At 39.4% G+C, this 18,667-nt stretch overlaps 1 protein-coding gene across 1 annotated transcript in view; it reads right to left on the bottom strand.

Moving 5' to 3' along the window:
• The window catches only part of tprn (taperin), a 32,383-nt gene that overhangs the window by 3,647 nt on the left and 10,069 nt on the right, over positions 1-18,667 (bottom strand). Inside the window, exon 2 of the mRNA XM_028602225.1 lies at positions 740-941. Within this exon, the coding sequence (XP_028458026.1) occupies positions 740-941 (202 nt within the window). The remainder of the gene's footprint in view (positions 1-739; positions 942-18,667) is intronic.

Below are 18,667 nucleotides of genomic sequence, written 5' to 3'. Positions count from 1 at the left end.
CCCTCGAGTTCCTCTACACGTTAACAGCTATCCAAGACAGCTGTTAATTATGGGATGGTTTGCTATTTGTAAACTGATTAGAAATAAAATAATACATTCAGATAGTCCTGTCTTATCTCTGTTCCCTTCTTCCAAGATCTTGCCTACATTTCTTCCATCAAACAAACAATCTAGGAGTGGTGTCATTTCCACCAAAATTAAGTTTCCACTGCCTCGCTAACTTTTTTAGTCGCATGTCGATTCGTTACGTTACGTATAAGCTCCTAGGTTTTGTTTATATGCTCGACGCGAGGCAAAAGCTCTATTTTTGAAGTGGATTTGTAAAAGTGCCTTGTTTGTTTGTTTGTTTGTATATCTGCATTCGGAATAAAGATTGACACATCATGGTAAGTGCTACAATGCAGAGTGAAAAGTAGATCTTCACATCATCCTTCAAAGAACTGCGAGTGACCTATTCGATTTTACACAAGTGACACATAAATACACCTAATAACACGATTTGTATTTATATACCATCTAAAGAGGAAAAGCAGGTGGGGGTGTCCAAAATGGAAAGGGTTCATCCTCTGAGGAAAATGAATATCTGCAGGATTTTTCTTATAGCGATAGCTGTTGAGAAGTCTAGACCAACATGTTGGTCAAAAGACAGGCATTTCAATGCTGCTATAGGAGTTAAAACTGGACATCTAACCTGCACTAGCACCACAAAAGCATCAAATTAACCGCGTTAACTCCTCACCGTTACTGTTGGTCGTGTGCGTGGGCGAGCTGGTGAAACTGGGTCGGGGGATGTGGATGCGTCCCACCATGCTCGGCTGTTCGTCCGCCAGCTTTTCGTCCAGTTTCTCGTCCTCGTCCTCGTCCCCGCTGTCCCACGCACTGCTTTCTGATGGATACTCGTACGTACTGTGGAGACTTGACTCGTTGAATGAGATCTTAAGCTGCAGAAGACACACAGAGACAGAACAATGACAATAAGCAATTCTCTATTATACTAAACAGGTTATTGAACTGCTTTGATTTGGCAATTCTTTTTTTTTATTGATTTATTTATACAAAAAAACTAATCATACCAATGGGTAAATTACATCATTTTTTATTCACTTATATTGTTGACACATGGTGACACAGATTTCCCCTGCCTCCATGTTTTTTTTTTTTTTCACTTCACTGGCAACATGAGAAAGAAAATAAGACCAGCCAAACAAAATTTGGGCCGGTGCTTGTTAATGATTTGGAGCGAATATTTGATTTTTTCTTTTAAATGTAGCTGGCTCGAAAAAAAAGGAAAGGAGACAATAAGGTACGGTCATTTTCTGATAGGAACTACTGTTTTCACTACACTTATCCTCCAGTAAATCCCACAATGCCCTCTCATCTCCATGTTTTGGTATTTAGGGGCATTATAATGAGAAAAAAAAAATCCATCTTTAAATGCTTTAATAAAATGCATCATTATTATTAATAAAAAACTTTTTTTTAAAAAATGAATGGAAAAAGTAGAGAGGCCAAACTTTACAGGCTTCAGCCAAGATTTAAAAGTATCCGATGTCTTCCAAAGCACAGCTTCTAACATAATACTGACATCACGCCTCTGCATTTTACGAGCACAGTAAACATTAACAGGTTATTACAGTACTTCCTTATTGCTTTGTAATCAAACCATCTATAATGCGTGTCTCAGCCCTTTGCTCACACTGCGGTAATGCCAGTTTAGCTCAACGCCAAACAACTACCTCATCACTTATTCAAAAGAGCTTTTAATTGAGGTTCTTTGAGAACCAGCTGCAGTTTATTCAGGCGAGTCTGTGACTGCATGTACTGTACTTGACGCGTCCTCTAAGTGGGACAGGTGGTAGCCTTGCAGGAGCCCAGGGCCTGTGACTGATCGTCTCAGAGTTCGCTGTAAGACATGTCTGTTTGGCAACGCTTCAGTGGTCTGCGAACATGGATCCGTGGGGTAAGACGGGCCCTCGCACTTTGCTGCAACGTGTAATCCAACATGAATGGCAACTCTGCCACCAGAGACTTCAGTGGTTTTAGCTGTCAGTGGGCACGCTGACTGGCATTTATTCTCAAAGGAGACATCTCACCCATTTAGAAAATAATGGGACAGGTTCTCTGAGAAGTTCCTGCTACAATAACATTCACAGAATATAATTTAAGCTGCTGTTGTAACATTCAAAAGGGAATTCAATTCTATTTTGTAGTTTTTTCCTAAATCTGATGATACCTTCTTGATTATCGTTTATATTTCATGTGTAGGTTTCTTCTTTTCTTCTGTTTATTGGTACTTTGAAATTGATGTCAACTTTTGTCATGCATCTTATGTAAACAAAAGAAATTCCTTCAGTTCGCCCTTCATTTTATAGGATTTCATTTTGTAGTGCAGTCTTAACCTCTCCTTTGGCACTCACAAATCTCATGCATACAGTTTTAAAATGACCGTAAAACCACGTAGTCTGGCCACACGTAGGTATTGCATACTCAAAATGGTATTAGTTTGTCTCCTGGGTTGCCATGGAGACAACAGCCAATACACACACACATATACATATATACACATACATATATACATATATATATACATATACATATATATATATATATATATATATATATATATACATACATATACATACATATATATATATATATATATATATATATATATATATATATATATATATATATATATATATATATATATATATATATATATATATATATACATACATATATACATACATACATACATATATATATATATATATATATATATATATATATATATATATATATATATATATATATATATATATATATATATATATATATATATATACATACATATATATATATATATATATATATATATATATATATATATATATATATATATATATATATATATATATATATATATATATATATATATATATACATATATATATATATATATATATATATATATATATATATATATATATACATATACATATATATACATATATATATATATATATATATATATATATATATATATATATATATATATATATATATATATATATATATATATATATATATATATACAGCATGTTATATACAGCATGTTTATATATATATATATACAGCATGTTTGTCCATGTCCTCCCCGAGGCCATCAGCTGACTGCTCTTAACGTATTGTACCTGACTCCATCTACTCTACAGTCAGTGATCTAAATCTGCCCTAATCTCCGTCACAAGGCCACAAGCCAGCAACACCACCCCGGACTCAAGACCAGTCAGGGTTCAAACTCCACCACCATTTTAAAAATGTCATGCTTGATCCATATCCTTATAATTATATATACATACAACGTCTTAATGGTCTATCTCTGTGAGTGTGGTAATGTGTGTGATGGTAGAGACATAGTTTTTTGCAACATAATATGAGTCAGTGAGTCGGCATGTCAAGATTGGCGTACACATGGAAGTATAATTTTTCTTAATACTTCCTACTTCTAGTAACCTGGGAATTAAACACATTTTTACAGACATCATAGTCCTTCTGAAGTCCTCTAGTAGAACAAAGTACTGATACTTTACTGTTAAAGCCTCATCATCTGGGATAGTTATTGACACAATACATATATACTATAACAAAACAGCAATGTTCTGGTATTTAAATGTATTTACTTACTCATTCAACTGAAAATCAATTGAATGTAGGTGGACTACTTCAATTGTATGACACCTAAAACATTATTAAGTAGCACGATACTATGCATTTCTATTTATTAAAAAAAACATATAAAGTTTAAAGTAGTATTTTGACCATATTTAACTTTTAAAGCATCTAAACAGATCTCTCGAACATAGTCCTGAATTGGTTGAAGTCCTACCTTCAAGACAGTGACTATTTGTATCAATTGGTATCTGTACATCAAAGCATTTCACATGTGGAGTTCCGCAAGGATTGATTCTCGGACATCTGTTATTTAATCTTTACGTGTTCCCATTAGCTCAAAACTTTTCAAAAGGTTTCACATCACATGTATGCAAATGACACGCAAATATATATAGCTGTGTCCCAAAACGAATACAATACAGTCCAGACAAAAAAAGTTAAGCATATAACTCCAGTTCTCAGATTGAATAGTTGCTAATATCTGATTAGGGCTGATGATAAATACATGCAAATTATAACATCTATTGAGATAATGATATCAGTGAGAAAGCTGTATCATTTAGCTTTCATGCTTGCTCTGACAAGTTATGTCAGGGTGGTGAAAACTACACAGCACATCCATGGAGGACCTCTACACCGGGTGATGCAGGAAGAAGGCCAAGGATTATCAGAGACCCCAATCACCCCCCAGTGTTTCCTCTAGGATTTTTTTTAGCAGTGGGGGCAGATCTGTCGGACCCCCCCGCGCCTTGCCAGCAAATGTTTTACGTATTAAACAGAACTGACACTTTGCTGCAACACAAACAAATATATTTATTCACACACAATTAGGCATATTTTGATTTCGTTTTGATTGAACTGTATTTTTGAGGAACTGTAGGTCTACAAAATGAATTTTACAAGAAATTCTTCATAGGGAAACCAAAACTCAAAAGTAGGCAAAGTATGAAACCATTCATAATGAAACTAATTGCATATTTGCCTCAGTGGCAAAGTTGGCAGCCTTTCAGTGTGCATTTGATTTTTCTTGGCTTTTGGAAAAAAAAACTCCAAGGCTGGGTTACACTAGAACGGCCAGGACGGTGATTTTGACCGTTTTGAAATTTATGTGTAATAACTTTGCTAAATAAAAAAAATACAATCCTGCTGGTACCTGACTTTAACTAAAATAGTCTGGATTTTCATTTAAAATAGTTTTTATATACTGTACATTACACAAAAGGCAAAGAAAATCCAATCACTTTTACCTATTTTGGCCATACTGTCATATTGACCGCTCAGATTTTCGCGGTTTTGTTTTTAATCTTTTGCGTGGTTGAAGATGCATCTTGGTTGTTTAGTAATAATCAGAGAAACGTAAACTAGCGGTCTCGAGTAACACGTGTGGGCAATGCATCACCGATGGGCCGAAGGCAAAGAAAAGCACCGGGCGATCGCTCTGTGAAAGGCGCAGTACACGTAGACGGTAGCTGTCTACGTGTTCGTATAACTTTATACATGCTACAACTGGCTGGAATCATTGCGCACATCCTCTCCAAGGAGTGCACCAGCTGTGAAATGTCCCGAAGGAAGTTCATGCAGAGCTGAGAGCGGAGTTTATGGAGGAAAAAAAGGGAAGCGGCGCACGGTCCGAACAGCGCTGCGCACCGCAGCAGACACCAAATCGGAGGCAGTGCCTGCCAGGTTAGGTTATAAATGTTCAAATAACATACTTTTAATTTTTATTTGGCTGTGAATTATGTTGAATGAATTTCCCCCAATATGTTTCATGAATGTATGAAATAATCACGGTTTAACCTACTATGCCATGATAAGATATCAAGGGCGTTGTATTGAATCAACAGCCACGTGCAATTTAGCTAGCAGGTGAAGGTGAAACTAAAAATGTGCCAGTACTATAGACTAATACAGGCTTAAATGAACTGACAATATAAGTTATACGACTTACAGTTGTCAATAATGCACACATGCCATCTCAACGGTGTCCTCCGGACAGCCTGTCTCTTTTTTCTTTCTCCCTTTTCTCCGAGTGGCACGCGTGCCCACTCGCGTTGTGAAGCACGTGTCTACGCTATTCTCTGTCGACATGCTCTTTACAATCACTGCTGATAGACGGCTTTTTGTATATATATTTCTGATACCGTGGCGGGAGAAATCTAACCGTGGAGGACCGCCACTTGCCAATCAAGATAGAGGAAACACTGCCCCCAGCCACAAACGGTTCTGCCTGCTGCCGTCGGGCAGACGGTATGGCAGCATCCGGTCCCGCACCACCAGGCTCAGGCTCATACCCATTAGACTGTTGAACTCTTAAGCTCCTGAGCTTATGACTTTGACTCGCTATTTTTACGACGGTTTACTTCTCATTACGCATATACATTTGTTCTTATACATATTTATTGAGCATTATTGGAGGGAACCTGAGATCCAAGATGTTCATCGCCAATGACTGCATCTCTAATGACTGCTTATGACAATAAATAACTTGGAACTTAAAGAGGCAGTGTGGAGTAGGACAAGGGTTCAGAGAACACACTGTGAACCCTGTGAACTAAACAAGGAGCCTTTACAAGTGTGACCTTTCAACCAGTTACTCACTATTGTTACCTAATCAGTATGGTTTAGTCTGTGATTTCTAGGTTGTAATCTATAACATCACAGTGTTCAGCTACATAATTTGTTTTACATTTCTGCCTCTAGTTTCTAAAGGTTTTAAGGAGAGGTATTTCAAAGAATTACTATCAACCTCTTCTGCTAGTTGTAAAATTAAGGAGGCAGAAATATCAAAAGTTCAGGGATAAAGGCCTGTTCTTTGAGAAGATAAGAAATGAATATAAATGCGATGGTTCAAGACCAGAGGGAAATGGAAATTTCCCTCCATTCGCTTTTATTAGAAAATATTCAAGGTAAGTAACAACGCTAATCTTTCAAAATTGACCAAACTGGAAGCAATAACAATGGTTTCATCTTGATAGATCTACCTCTTCCTCCTGACAGGCAGTCTAGGTTTCTACATTTAGCATTCAGCCATAGTAACAGTACAATCCACAAAACAAATTTAATCCTGTGTATAGATACAGGCTCTGAGTCAATGATACCATCTTTACAAGGGCCCTTAGTCCCAGGCGTCGCCTATTTTTAGCCCTAAAACCTTTTTTTAGTTTCAGTGTTCATGTGTACACCATGAAAAGCATTTTCTTGCTAAACTGGCATCCTGTCTTAGAAGAAGACTCCGGATGCCAAAAGCAAGTCTATCAATAAATCAGGCTAGCCGCTGGGCTCGCTTCCTCTTTCACTGTCTTTCACTTTTCTTTTCGTCTGGTCTACAAGCACTTTGCTCACATGAGACTCTTGTTGGATGAGGCTCTTGTGCAATGCCTCAGTCAAGGATGTGTCCTCTCTCTGACTTTACGTTTTAGCTGCAGCATTAATGCAAATTAGAAGATAGGCAACACAAATGTGGGGGTAACAGAACTGCGATCATTATATATCCCAGCCTGCTGCTGCTCATGTTTGAGCTTAGGTTGTGGGTCTTTTTACATCTCTGGGATAAAAGCTTGCATCATGGAGGCAGAAGTGATTCGTCTTCTGTCCTCAGGCTGTGGGACAGGCCAACCGGGGGCCGCCTCAGCCCTGCTGTCCTTCTCATTCACCACAGGGCACTCAGACAGGAGGCTGCGCCAATGACAGGCCACCAACAACTGACCTATTCAGGGTTTTTCCTGCATTAGGGTTAGGGTTAGCCTGCTGCCCCCGCGGACCGGCGGTGCAGCGAGGTGAATCTCTGCGAGGAGCTGCTGGGCGCGGAGCTCTTAGCCTCCCGCTGGAGCTCCAACTGCAGGTCGAAGGTGGAAGCGAAGCCAAATCTGAGTCTGACAGAGTGGCATCAGTTTTAAATTGAGTTTTATAACCGGATAAAAACTCCTTGTAGTCACGTTAAGTAGTAAAACATTTTTGTGTTTTGGTACAGTTGGTTTTCACACCTGATTCGAACCGTACCAGATGAACTGTTGCATGAACTGTACACAGGTCCACTTTTTCGAGTGGACTTTGGCACAGATCGACCAACCGGGCCTGGGTACGATACTGTGTTCAAACTAATCAAACAAACGGGACTTTGGGGTCAAGTGTACTTGGATCCAGACCTAGGTCCCTGATGTGAACTCTGTTCTGCTGTATATTATTCCATTATATTTTTATATTTTGAATTGTCACCTGATGACAACGTTATATTGGCTTCTGGGTTAAAATTGTTTTTCAAATGTAATTTCTATATTGTACATAATTCACGAGGTAAGAGTAAGGGAGGAAATGAAGGAAATGGGAGGGCAGATTTTGAAACAAAACGAAAGAAAGAAAAGAATCATTTCAGGTCTGAGATAGATTTTGTTGCATCGTCTGAAAAAAAAAAAAAAAAAAAAGAAAGGGGAGGGGTTTGAAGTTGAATTCAAAATGAAAAGAACTTGATAGGACTGCGGCTGTCTGCAGAGTCAGGAGCTGGAGCTGCTGCTGCAGAGGCTTCAACCCCACCAGATTGAGACATCAGATGGGGGGGACGACGACGCTAAGCTGAGTAAATAATATTCATCCCAAAAGTTCCTTTCACCCGAGTGTCATCAGCTCGTTTTTTTGTTGCTTGCATGTTGTGTATGACGCACAAAGGGACATAGGGAAAACAGACAAAAGAAGAAAGTGAGGGGGAGAGGAAGAAGAGAGTCGGCAGATAAGATTATGTCTTCATGAATGTGCCTTGGCCAATAGGCGAAATGGGAGCTGTGCCAGGATTTTTTTTTTTTTCCAGGCCACCCAACATGGCGTGTCCTTGTTTGGTGAAAAGTGGTTCCTCCTGAATGCACGCAGACACACACACACACACACAGTGCTGACCGGGTTGGACTCCAGACTTACAGTGAAGAAGCGACACAATAGTTAGCATTTACATGATGTACGTGAGACTGAGTGTGCATCTCTTCAAAATGCGTTTCTTTGCATTGGAAGCCTCTGGTGCATGCAAAAACCTAAATGATGTCAACATTTCTGCCAAAGCACTGTGCATACATGTGATATGGCCCATTAAAGTCCTTTTACAAAGGTTTGTACCTGCTCGGAGGAGACTGACCAGGTGCCTAATTAAGAGCTAATCTCCAACCAGGTAGACAATATTAGCACAGCATCACAATGAACCGGCTAAGGAGTTTAGCTGCAGCTGCATTAGTGGGAGAGGGATAATAAAGCCTACATGGACTCAAACAAAGCACGCGGTGTACATCTCCACTGTGCTGGTAAATTGGGATAACTAGCGTGCAAACACAGGGCCTCATTTGGGGAGACAAAGTGGTGGGGTGCTTCGTTAATGATCAGATGGAGAAGATATTCACGCACACATTTCAGAAGTCTGCTCTTTCGTTTATCCAATTTAAAATAAATCGTGACCTACATTTAAGACATGACTAGCAACCTTTTTTTTTTTTTTTACAAATAATACAAGTAAAAGAATATTCGGACATGTTGGGTTTTACATGACTGCTTTCCTACTAAGAATAAATTTGTATCATTTCATCTCTGTATGTTCAAATAGGCCCAAGATGTGTTTAGCCTAGCTTAGCATTAACACTGCAAGCTGGGAGAAACTGGTAGAGAAGCTTAGTCAGAGATGCCTTTTGACAATATCAGTTAATCAGTGAGATAATGTGATTTATTGGGTGTTACCAGATATGAAGCTGACCGGTGCACAAGTATTACAGGAAGAGAGATAAAACCCTGCCGGTATGGTTATAGTTGTGACATTACGGAAGAAGGACATTCAATCACTCAGAACTTCAAAACAAATGCATGATAAAGTCCAAGGCTTTGTCCATTTGGGGTTGTTGACAGAAAGAAAAGATGCAGAGGGAACCAGTAACCTATTCATCAATAAAAATCACTCCACGTCACCCAATATCATAGAGGTGACTGGACTTTCTAGTTTTTGCAGGGACTATTTCTTTGATAAAAAGGTAGTTCCAGTGAAAACTGTTGACAATGTGCACATTTTAGATTAACTGTAAATAAATAATACAGATGAAATGAATTTAAATATGTAGTGGTATTACTTTCGGGCTGCATAGAGCTAAACTTCCATGGAAACTGTATTATCGCGACATCACAAGATCCAACAGGATCACATATCACTAGGGCCGGTTACCGATTTCAATACTTTGTTTTTTTAGGCATCGATCAAATTCCCGGGCTAGCTTGAGCTCCTCTTCTCCACCTTTTCCTAAGTGTTTACATTTGAAAAACGTAGAGCTAGCTCAGGCTAGCTGAGTCAGCAGGAGGTTAGCAGAATCATCAGGAAACTGGCGACTTGTTCTCCTGAACCTGATGAGCGACAACTAATATTTGTAAAATAGACAATTCAGCATACATTTTGCGGAGCTGACAGAGAGGTGACTGGAGTTTAGGCGGCTAAATCGATAATGTAGGGCGGCCTGTACGAAAGCTGAAAGGGGGGCCAAAGAAAACAACCAGCCACGACCGAGCACTGGCCACAATACCCACTGCTGCTTGTTAAGCTTATTGCTCAGAGTTATTCTAATAACTGAAGGAGACTCAGAGAAGTGGACAACTCCTCTCTACTCTCATCTGGACTATGGTAGCAGGACAGTAAGAGAAGGGGAACGGAGGAGATTTCAATTCGAAAATCAACCTGAAACCTGAACTATTCTCATATTCTCATCCAGACAAATACAGATTGGGAGGAGAGAGGCTGTGGTGTATTTGAGGACAAAATAAATTCACATCTGTGAAGCGCTGTAAGACGTTAGGCTCGTTCGAGATGAGCCTGGCCTGAGCAGAATCGATCGCTGGCAATGCATGTCGGTTGGATTTGTGTCTGACCTTATCCCAACTTGCTCTAACGTCATGCTCACGTGGTCAACGATAACCTCACGAGATCAAGGCGGCCGCAGGTTTTGGAGCTTTCCACCGACTGCAAGACCCAGGGCATGGCGGGAAACGCCTGGCGCTCAGCTGATCTACCGTAACAGCTGACTGGTTCAGAATCGACATCAACATGATGACATTTTACATAAACTTTTTTATTGTTTTTGATTCGGAGGGATTTTAATTGCCATTTGTCGGATTTAAAGGCTTATTCTGTACAGAACACGTGTAGTGTGGCTGATGGTGACGTTTAAAAGTCAGAGAGACTAAAATCGCTCCGATTATGGATTATCCACAGTCTGTTGTTCATTAGCATCAGATCGCCTGCAGAGCGTTTTAACAAGCTACTCGGTCATAATAAAAACAACTGGAGACTGTTAACAAGCTGATATACGGGTCTGAGAACATTTGAATAAATCAGAATGGGACCTAACAGGATGGGAGGGTTTCTGGGACTTCCTGATCAGACTGAAGGCTGCTGGAAACGGCTGTTAACCTGTTTGACTTGACCGCGGCTTTTTGTCACCGCCCCCGCCGCCTGCTCCCGTCCACTTTACAGGCGAGGCGCAGTTCATCTCAAACAAGCCTAATAATACATCACCACAAATAGGGTGTTAATGGTACTTGACGTTTCAGGAAACTTTAAATGTCCTGTCCATGTGGAATGATTGCGATACATATGTAATGCTCCAACAGTAACTTATAGCACCATCAAATTTGCATTTTGTTGTTATAAACTGTGACCTTTACACTCTTACTCGGACAATAATGCCACTAAGCTGTAAGCACTGTAAGCAACCCTCTCCTGCTGTATATAGGAAGAATTAAGTTCTTCCTGATTGAAATGGAGCCCAGATTTATTTATTTTTCTTGTGTTGGTGTAACATAGTGATAACACCGATAAGCACATTCTTTACAGTAATGATGAGTAATTCACCCAGCACCCAGCTGCCAAAAAAGACACACCTTAGTAGCAGATTGCCTTCAATGAGCTAGCAACAAAGAGAGCAAACAAAATGACTTATTGAATCCTGCAAGTATCCAGCTCCGACCCAAATATAAGACCTTCGGGCTACTAGTGACCCAACGTATTTCAATGAAAGGTCATTGCACACCGGAGCTAAAACCAGAGTCTACCTACAAAAAAAACCTGGAGCTGTGACCCATGCAGCAGATTCAGGTCAAACATGTACTTGCTCTTGTGTAGGTGTCTTTTCTCATCACACGGGAGGTTACATTAGTTCAGTGTTTATGTGGAAATGCTTCAAGTGCTACAACCATCAATAATCCCAACACAGATAAGAACGGTGGAAACTCATTCACGAGTGTAGGTGGTTGCTGCACATAGTGCTCGGCTGGTGGCGTGGGCAGCAAGCAGTTCAGCATGTGGAAATCTGTGTTTACACTGCCATGTCTCAAGACTGTGTGAGTCACTGCTGTAATAGTATGCCCTTTGTAGTAGTGTGTGTGTGTGTGTGTGTGTGTGTGTGTGTGTGTGTGTGTGTGTGTGTGTGCACGCGTTTAAATCTCCCTGTGCTATCAGTGCTGGATTATCTGACTGATAAGGTGATAAGGAATGGATGTGTTTGCATCAACGAGCCCCTGAACAGATCTGCTTCAGATCGCTGCGGCTATTTAACAATATTTTGTCCCATCTAAGAATAGATTTGCTGACGAAAACCAACTAGCACAGACTAATACGACTGCACACATTGTATGTGTAAGGTGATGCCGGCAGGGTGGAGATTGAAACCTATCAGCAATCCATTCCACGCACTGTCATTGTTGGAGCGTTCAGGGCTTTCAATGCAGAAAAGCTCACTTTTGGACTGCTGAATGAAAGGTGTGGATAGTCGGGGCGTGTCTGAAAGCCACAATCAGGGTTTACGATCTAGTTTGGATCAGAAACTCATTGTTAATACAACGGGTTTTCCATTATTGTTTTTGGATTGTACCTTGTATCTTCTATTCCTTAACATTTAGAAAGTGAAGAAAAGCCAATGGGTGTGGCGGCTCACATTGCTGTTTAGTTCAACTGGTGCTGAATACAGTCTACTGGATTTCCGGCAGTGATTGGGCTATGGTTTGTTTTAGTGAACTTTGGGACAGAGATGAGTCACACACACACACACACACACACACACACACACACACACACACACACACACACACACACACACACACACACACACACACACACACACACACACACACACACACACACACACACACACACACACACACACACACACACACACACACACACACACACAAGTGCATGCTATGGCTGTCACATACCAAAGAATGTGGATAGTGTGCACATCCGGGACAAAGGCAGCACGAAGAAGCCTTCGAAGGTCGAAACGTTGCAACAATCAAGAGTTTTGGGGGGAGCTACCAATAATCTGTGTGTGGACTGCTTTTCTTTTCCCTTTAAACTAACTCACGTAAACAACATATTTTCTAGGATTGTCATTCGTCATGTAACCATTAAAATACCATGGCAGTAATGATTTTAAACATTAAACATGTCATTTATTAAGGTAACTAAGTATCATAACAAAGATAATAGTATTGTCTACCTTTTGCAAAGAGTAATTTCAGCATAGGAATTCAATATTTTTGTATTTTATTGCATTTTCTGCTGAAATTCTCATTACCGCAACGCGTGTCTGAATTTATGTTATGTTGTAATTTAAACAGATCAAAATGAAAATAATTTGAAAGAATTAAACAATGTTCTACTATAGGTTTTCAAATGACAGAAAATCATTAACTTAATATTAACATATAATAATCATTTTAAAAATATTAAAAATAAATCAAGTGTCTATGGCTGATGTTCTCATCCTCCGCAACATTTTTGAAAAGAGTGTTTACACACACAAAGATCATTTTAAATAAACTTTGATTTTGAACGAAGCAACACATCGGACAGCACCTTCAAACTTAATTTGAACTTAACTTGAATTTGTCAACAGGCTAAAGAAACTTTACCTAAAAAGAGAAAAATGCACCTTTACACTTACATGGGTTAGATCTTGTAAACTGTAAAGAGATTTTTTGTAATTTTGATATGAAAATTAAGTTAGTTACTGTTCAAGCTATTAATGTATGATTAATGTTGATTAAAAGAGAGAAACATGTGTTTGTATGTATGTATGTATGTATGTATGTATGTATGTATGTATGTATATATATATATATATATATATATATAAACTTAAAACAAAAAGTAAGGAAATTTATGTTTGGTGGATTATTTCTCTGTGGTAACAATGCTTTTTGGCAATAAATCTTATACCATTGGAAAGCCTGTTTAGTTCCCTTTTAAATGGTGCCCCATTTGTAAGGAACATAAATTTGTGGGATGACCAGCAGCACTGAGTATGTGGGTTGCGCCCATGAAAAATTTGCCAAATCTTCTCTGCCAATGCCAAACAGCTTATTCTGCCATTGACTCGTTCGGTGGATTGGATGATTGAAGTTTGAAGAAACAAGACATATTGGCAATTTAACAATTTATCCTATTTATTTATTATAATCCTATACGTATTTCCTTAAGCTGACACTGACAAAACCAGGCCTTATCCAAAACCAAGAAGTTTCTTGCTTTTGTGATTTTGCCTGTGGATGCTTCAGCCCAAAGACATTTGACTTACGAGAAACTGTAGATTTGGAAAAAGAGAATGTGGAGCCAGTTTTGGAAGTTGGCAAAAGGGTCCTCGTACAATACAACGGAGAACTGTTCCCTGGCATAATCACACAGGTATGTAGAATTATTTGACGGTATGGACATGTCATGTTGTTGATGGTATGTCCTACTACGTACTTTTTTGTTTGACTTTCTTTCCAGATTGCTGATGGTCATTATGAGGTTGGCACAATGAGTTATCCTGGAGCAAACGAGTTCTTCATTCCATCCATTTGATTTGAGGGAGAAAAAGTCTGGTACTACTTTGGGGACAATGAAGCCATTATCCCAGAGCCACAACCTGCCACCTCCTCAGCTCGACACTTCTGTGTTGCCTGAGATCAGATTACTCGCCAGGGAAGCGAAAAAGAGAATTAAAACGACAACGCGACAGGCAAAGCAACAAGACCAAAGTTAATATTGGAGAGGCTGAACAGCTGCGTGTAAACGATGGAGATACCTAGAGATCATTTCGGGTTCGGCCACCGTAGGAGTTAAAACGCGCTCGGAATGGGAGGGGCTAGAAAGTATTCAGTTGGTTGTCATCTACAATTTCACCGCTAGATGGAAGAAAGTCTTACACAACGCAGCTTTAAATATTAATCCGTATACTAATAATACTTTTCGTATTAAGTAATTTTACATCGCTGTGGAAAAATAGTTTGTGTCAAGCACATGTTCTAATTTAGCCCCTGTTCTAATGTTTTAGTATGTGTTGTTTTTATGGGTTCTCTTTTTTAGCCTACATATGTTGTGCTATATTAAATTTGAGGTTTTAACCACAGCTCACACCACTGCCTTATTATATTTATTATCATCAACCTCATTTCCGAAACCTATGTATATCATTACTGCAACATGTGCTCATTTAAAGTTTATTTATTAAAACCGTAGTTTGCTCCTAAATGCATGTGCATATTATATAGGCTATATTCTTTCAATTTAGCTGGATCATTTAGAAATAAAATTCAGGTTTTGAAGGAAATATTAAAATAATTAGGTTGTAGATTGCAGAAGGTGCTGCGGTAATGAGAAAAACTGTCAAAATCACATGAAAATGTTAAACTAAAAATATGTTATTTCAGAGTTTCGAGATTCTAAGTACAGCCTTGAAGAATCACTGGCATGGCTGTAGACTCTTAGTTTTGTGCTTATGTAAAAAAAAGAAGAAGGCATATACAGTGTATATATATATATATATATATATATATATATATATGAGGCTAGATATCGTCTTAGATTTTGGATATCGTAATATCGTAATATGACAAGTGTTATCTTTTCCTGGTTTTAAAGGCTGCATTACAGTAAAGTTATGTCACTTTCTGAACTTACCAGACTGTTGTAACTGTTCTATTATTTGCCTTTACCCACTTAGTCATTATATCCATATTACTGATGATTATTTATCAAAAATCTCATTGGGTACATATTTTCTGAAAGCACCAATAGTCAACACTACAATATCGTTGCGGTATCGATATTGAGGTATTTGGTCAAAAATATCGTGATATTTGATTTTCTCCATATCGCCCTGCCCTAGTATATATACAGTGTATATATACACACATAGTAATATTGGTATCAATCTCTAAAATCCAGTATCCATCAGGTTCTAATAAACAACATGGTGGTATGGTGACAAATGAAACAGAAAAATGCTTGGAGACTTCTCAACCCTGCACTGAAATAACTGACCTTGGCTTTACATTAAACCTCATGAAAACACACCAGTCAAACATCAGAGGGCTGTTTGGGTCTCCACCCACAGAGAGAGGTTAGGTTTGCTGATTACAGAACATGCTCACAAGGAAACCCTTAAAAACATCTTTATTAGACCATGTTTCAATTTTACATGGGTCTTCGTCCGGTCAAAACACTCCCCATAACATCTACGTATCCGCCAATTAAAGAATCTAAAACATCCGCCCTGATGTAACAAAGTGTGTGTGTGTGTGTGTGTGTGTGTGTGTGTGTGTGTGTGTGTGTGTGTGTGTGTGTGTGTGTGTGTGTGTGTGTGTGTGTGTGTGTGTGTGTGTGTGTGTGTGTGTGAGACAGAGGGAGTGTGTGTCCTTATCCTGGAATCCTAATGACAGGATTGAATGGCTGCGACTCGCGTTGCCCCAGCGACAGGCGCCATGGATATGTGACAAAAGGGAAACGGGAGAGTGGAAGTAGAGACAGACAGTCAGAGAGAGACGACTATGGCAGTAAGACGGACAGCTTTTGATCGTGTAAACAGGAAAACAAAATTATTGAAGTCATCAATGATTCACACAACGATAAATCCAAAACATCTTTTGCATGGAGCGAGGATGCGTTAACCACAAAAACAGTCAAATACTGTACACACAGCCTCCATGGAGAGACTATTTGAATAAAATTTACATCCCGTACAAAAAAGAACCACATAGAGTCCCAACAGTGTTTTGTAATTGAGGCAGAACTGGGTGTATTCTTTAGTCATCAAGGCAGCTAAGCGGGTTTCTACCTTAAATTATCAATACAGACAAACTAACTGATTCTGGGAAAGATGTATGTCACACAGCAGATGGTGGGAAAAAAAAGCACTACAGTTATTAAAAGTCAGTGGCTTCTACCTGCCTCTGTCACTCGCCCACTCGCTTTCTTTTTATACACTTTCAAAAAGCCCCATCTGTTAACGTCCTCCGCTTTTAGTCTCTTCTTACTCATGCACTCTAAAACACACACACACACACACACACTCTTAAACATGACTATGATAGTGGAGGCTTTGCTGGGTGAATTCTAATTACACTGACGTTGCAGGGCTGCACATGTGCCTAAGGCCTGTGTGGGGAAACCTGCGAGTGTGTATTTGTGCGGGGGGGGTTTATGCAGAAATTAGGCATGGGTTGTGCTTGTGAGAGTGTGCGTTTGTCCACATCCTGCAGCCACAGAGCCCTCGGAAGAAATGACAAGCTTGTTAAAAAGGAAAGCATATTTGCACCGCCAGTGATATCAGTCATCAAAAGACACCTAGGCACCTCTCTCCAAATAAAAATGGAACTTTAACTTGTAAACCTGTAACAGGAATGTAACATTTTAAGACTATAAAAACTGGATTTAAAGCTGCACAAATTTTTTTAGATTACCAATGGATCAAATGACACATGAAATGTGTGTAATGTGGAAGGGGTTGCCCGTAGAAGACAAACAGAGAATTCTAACCCTACACACTACAGCGCCCCTGCGCACCCTGCACTGGCTACTAGTGGCTGCTCTATCTTGCGGTGAATGGCTCAGGCCCATCCTACACCCGGGACATGGTCCAACCCATACACTGTAAAAAAACTAAACACGGACTGAGTCTCTGTGAGGTCACCCATAGGTTTCTGAAGAGCCAGATCCTTTCTAATCCAAAAATAACTAAACATGTTTAGTTCTGCTGTAAAGTTGTGGCCATTTTAACATAGGGTCTACAGTATATGGATTGACTCCCTTTTGGAGCCAGCTTCAAGTGGCTATTCAAGGACCTACAGTTTTTTGGAACTTCTGCCTGCATTAGCATCATTTTTCAGCACTGGAGTTCACCACTTGGTTAAACCATGCACCCAAAGCGGTCCGCTACACTCTGCTACTACCAATCGGCTTGCTGCTCACTCACTATAAGGACAGCCGAGCACCTTGGCCCATTAATAAAAAATAAAATAAAAAACTTTCTCTATCTCTTAGGGTTTCTAAATTAAGTAGTTAAAAGGTCCTATGACATGGTGCTCTTTGGATGCTTTTATATAGACCTTAGTGGTCCCATAATACTGTATCTGAAGTCTCTTTTATATAGACCTTAGTGGTCCCCTAATATTGTATCTGAAGTCTCTTTTATATAGACCTTAGTGGTCCCCTAATACTGTATCTGAAGTCTCTTTTATATAGACCTTAGTGGTCCCCTAATACTGTATCTGAAGTCTATTTTATATAGACCTTAGTGGTCCCCTAATACTGTATCTGAAGTCTCTTTTATATAGACCTTAGTGGTCCCCTAATACTGTATCTGAAGTCTCTTTTATATAGACCTTAGTGGTCCCCTAATACTGTATCTGAAGTCTCTTTTAGACCTTAGTGGTCCCCTAATACTGTATCTGAAGTCTCTTTTATATAGATCTTAGTGGTCCCCTAATACTGTATCTGAAGTCTCTTTCATGAAATTCAGCCTTGGTGCAGAATTACAGCCACTAGAGCCAGTCCCACAATGAGCTTTCCTTAGGATGTACCATTTCTGGGTCTGTAGCTATTGTGGAGGGTGGAGGTGTGGCCTTGACCAACTGCCACTTTGCTCATTTGAAAGCCATGATGTCTCGCTCTCTCATGGGTGGGCCAAATTCTCTGGGCGGGCAAAGCAGAGAAAGGGGA

Source organism: Perca flavescens, chromosome 16 (genome assembly GCF_004354835.1).
Source record: "Perca flavescens isolate YP-PL-M2 chromosome 16, PFLA_1.0, whole genome shotgun sequence".
In the NCBI taxonomy this organism is placed as follows: Eukaryota; Metazoa; Chordata; class Actinopteri; order Perciformes; family Percidae; genus Perca; species Perca flavescens.
Note: the sequence above shows the minus strand (reverse complement) of the source record. Positions and strands in the feature narration are given on the sequence as shown.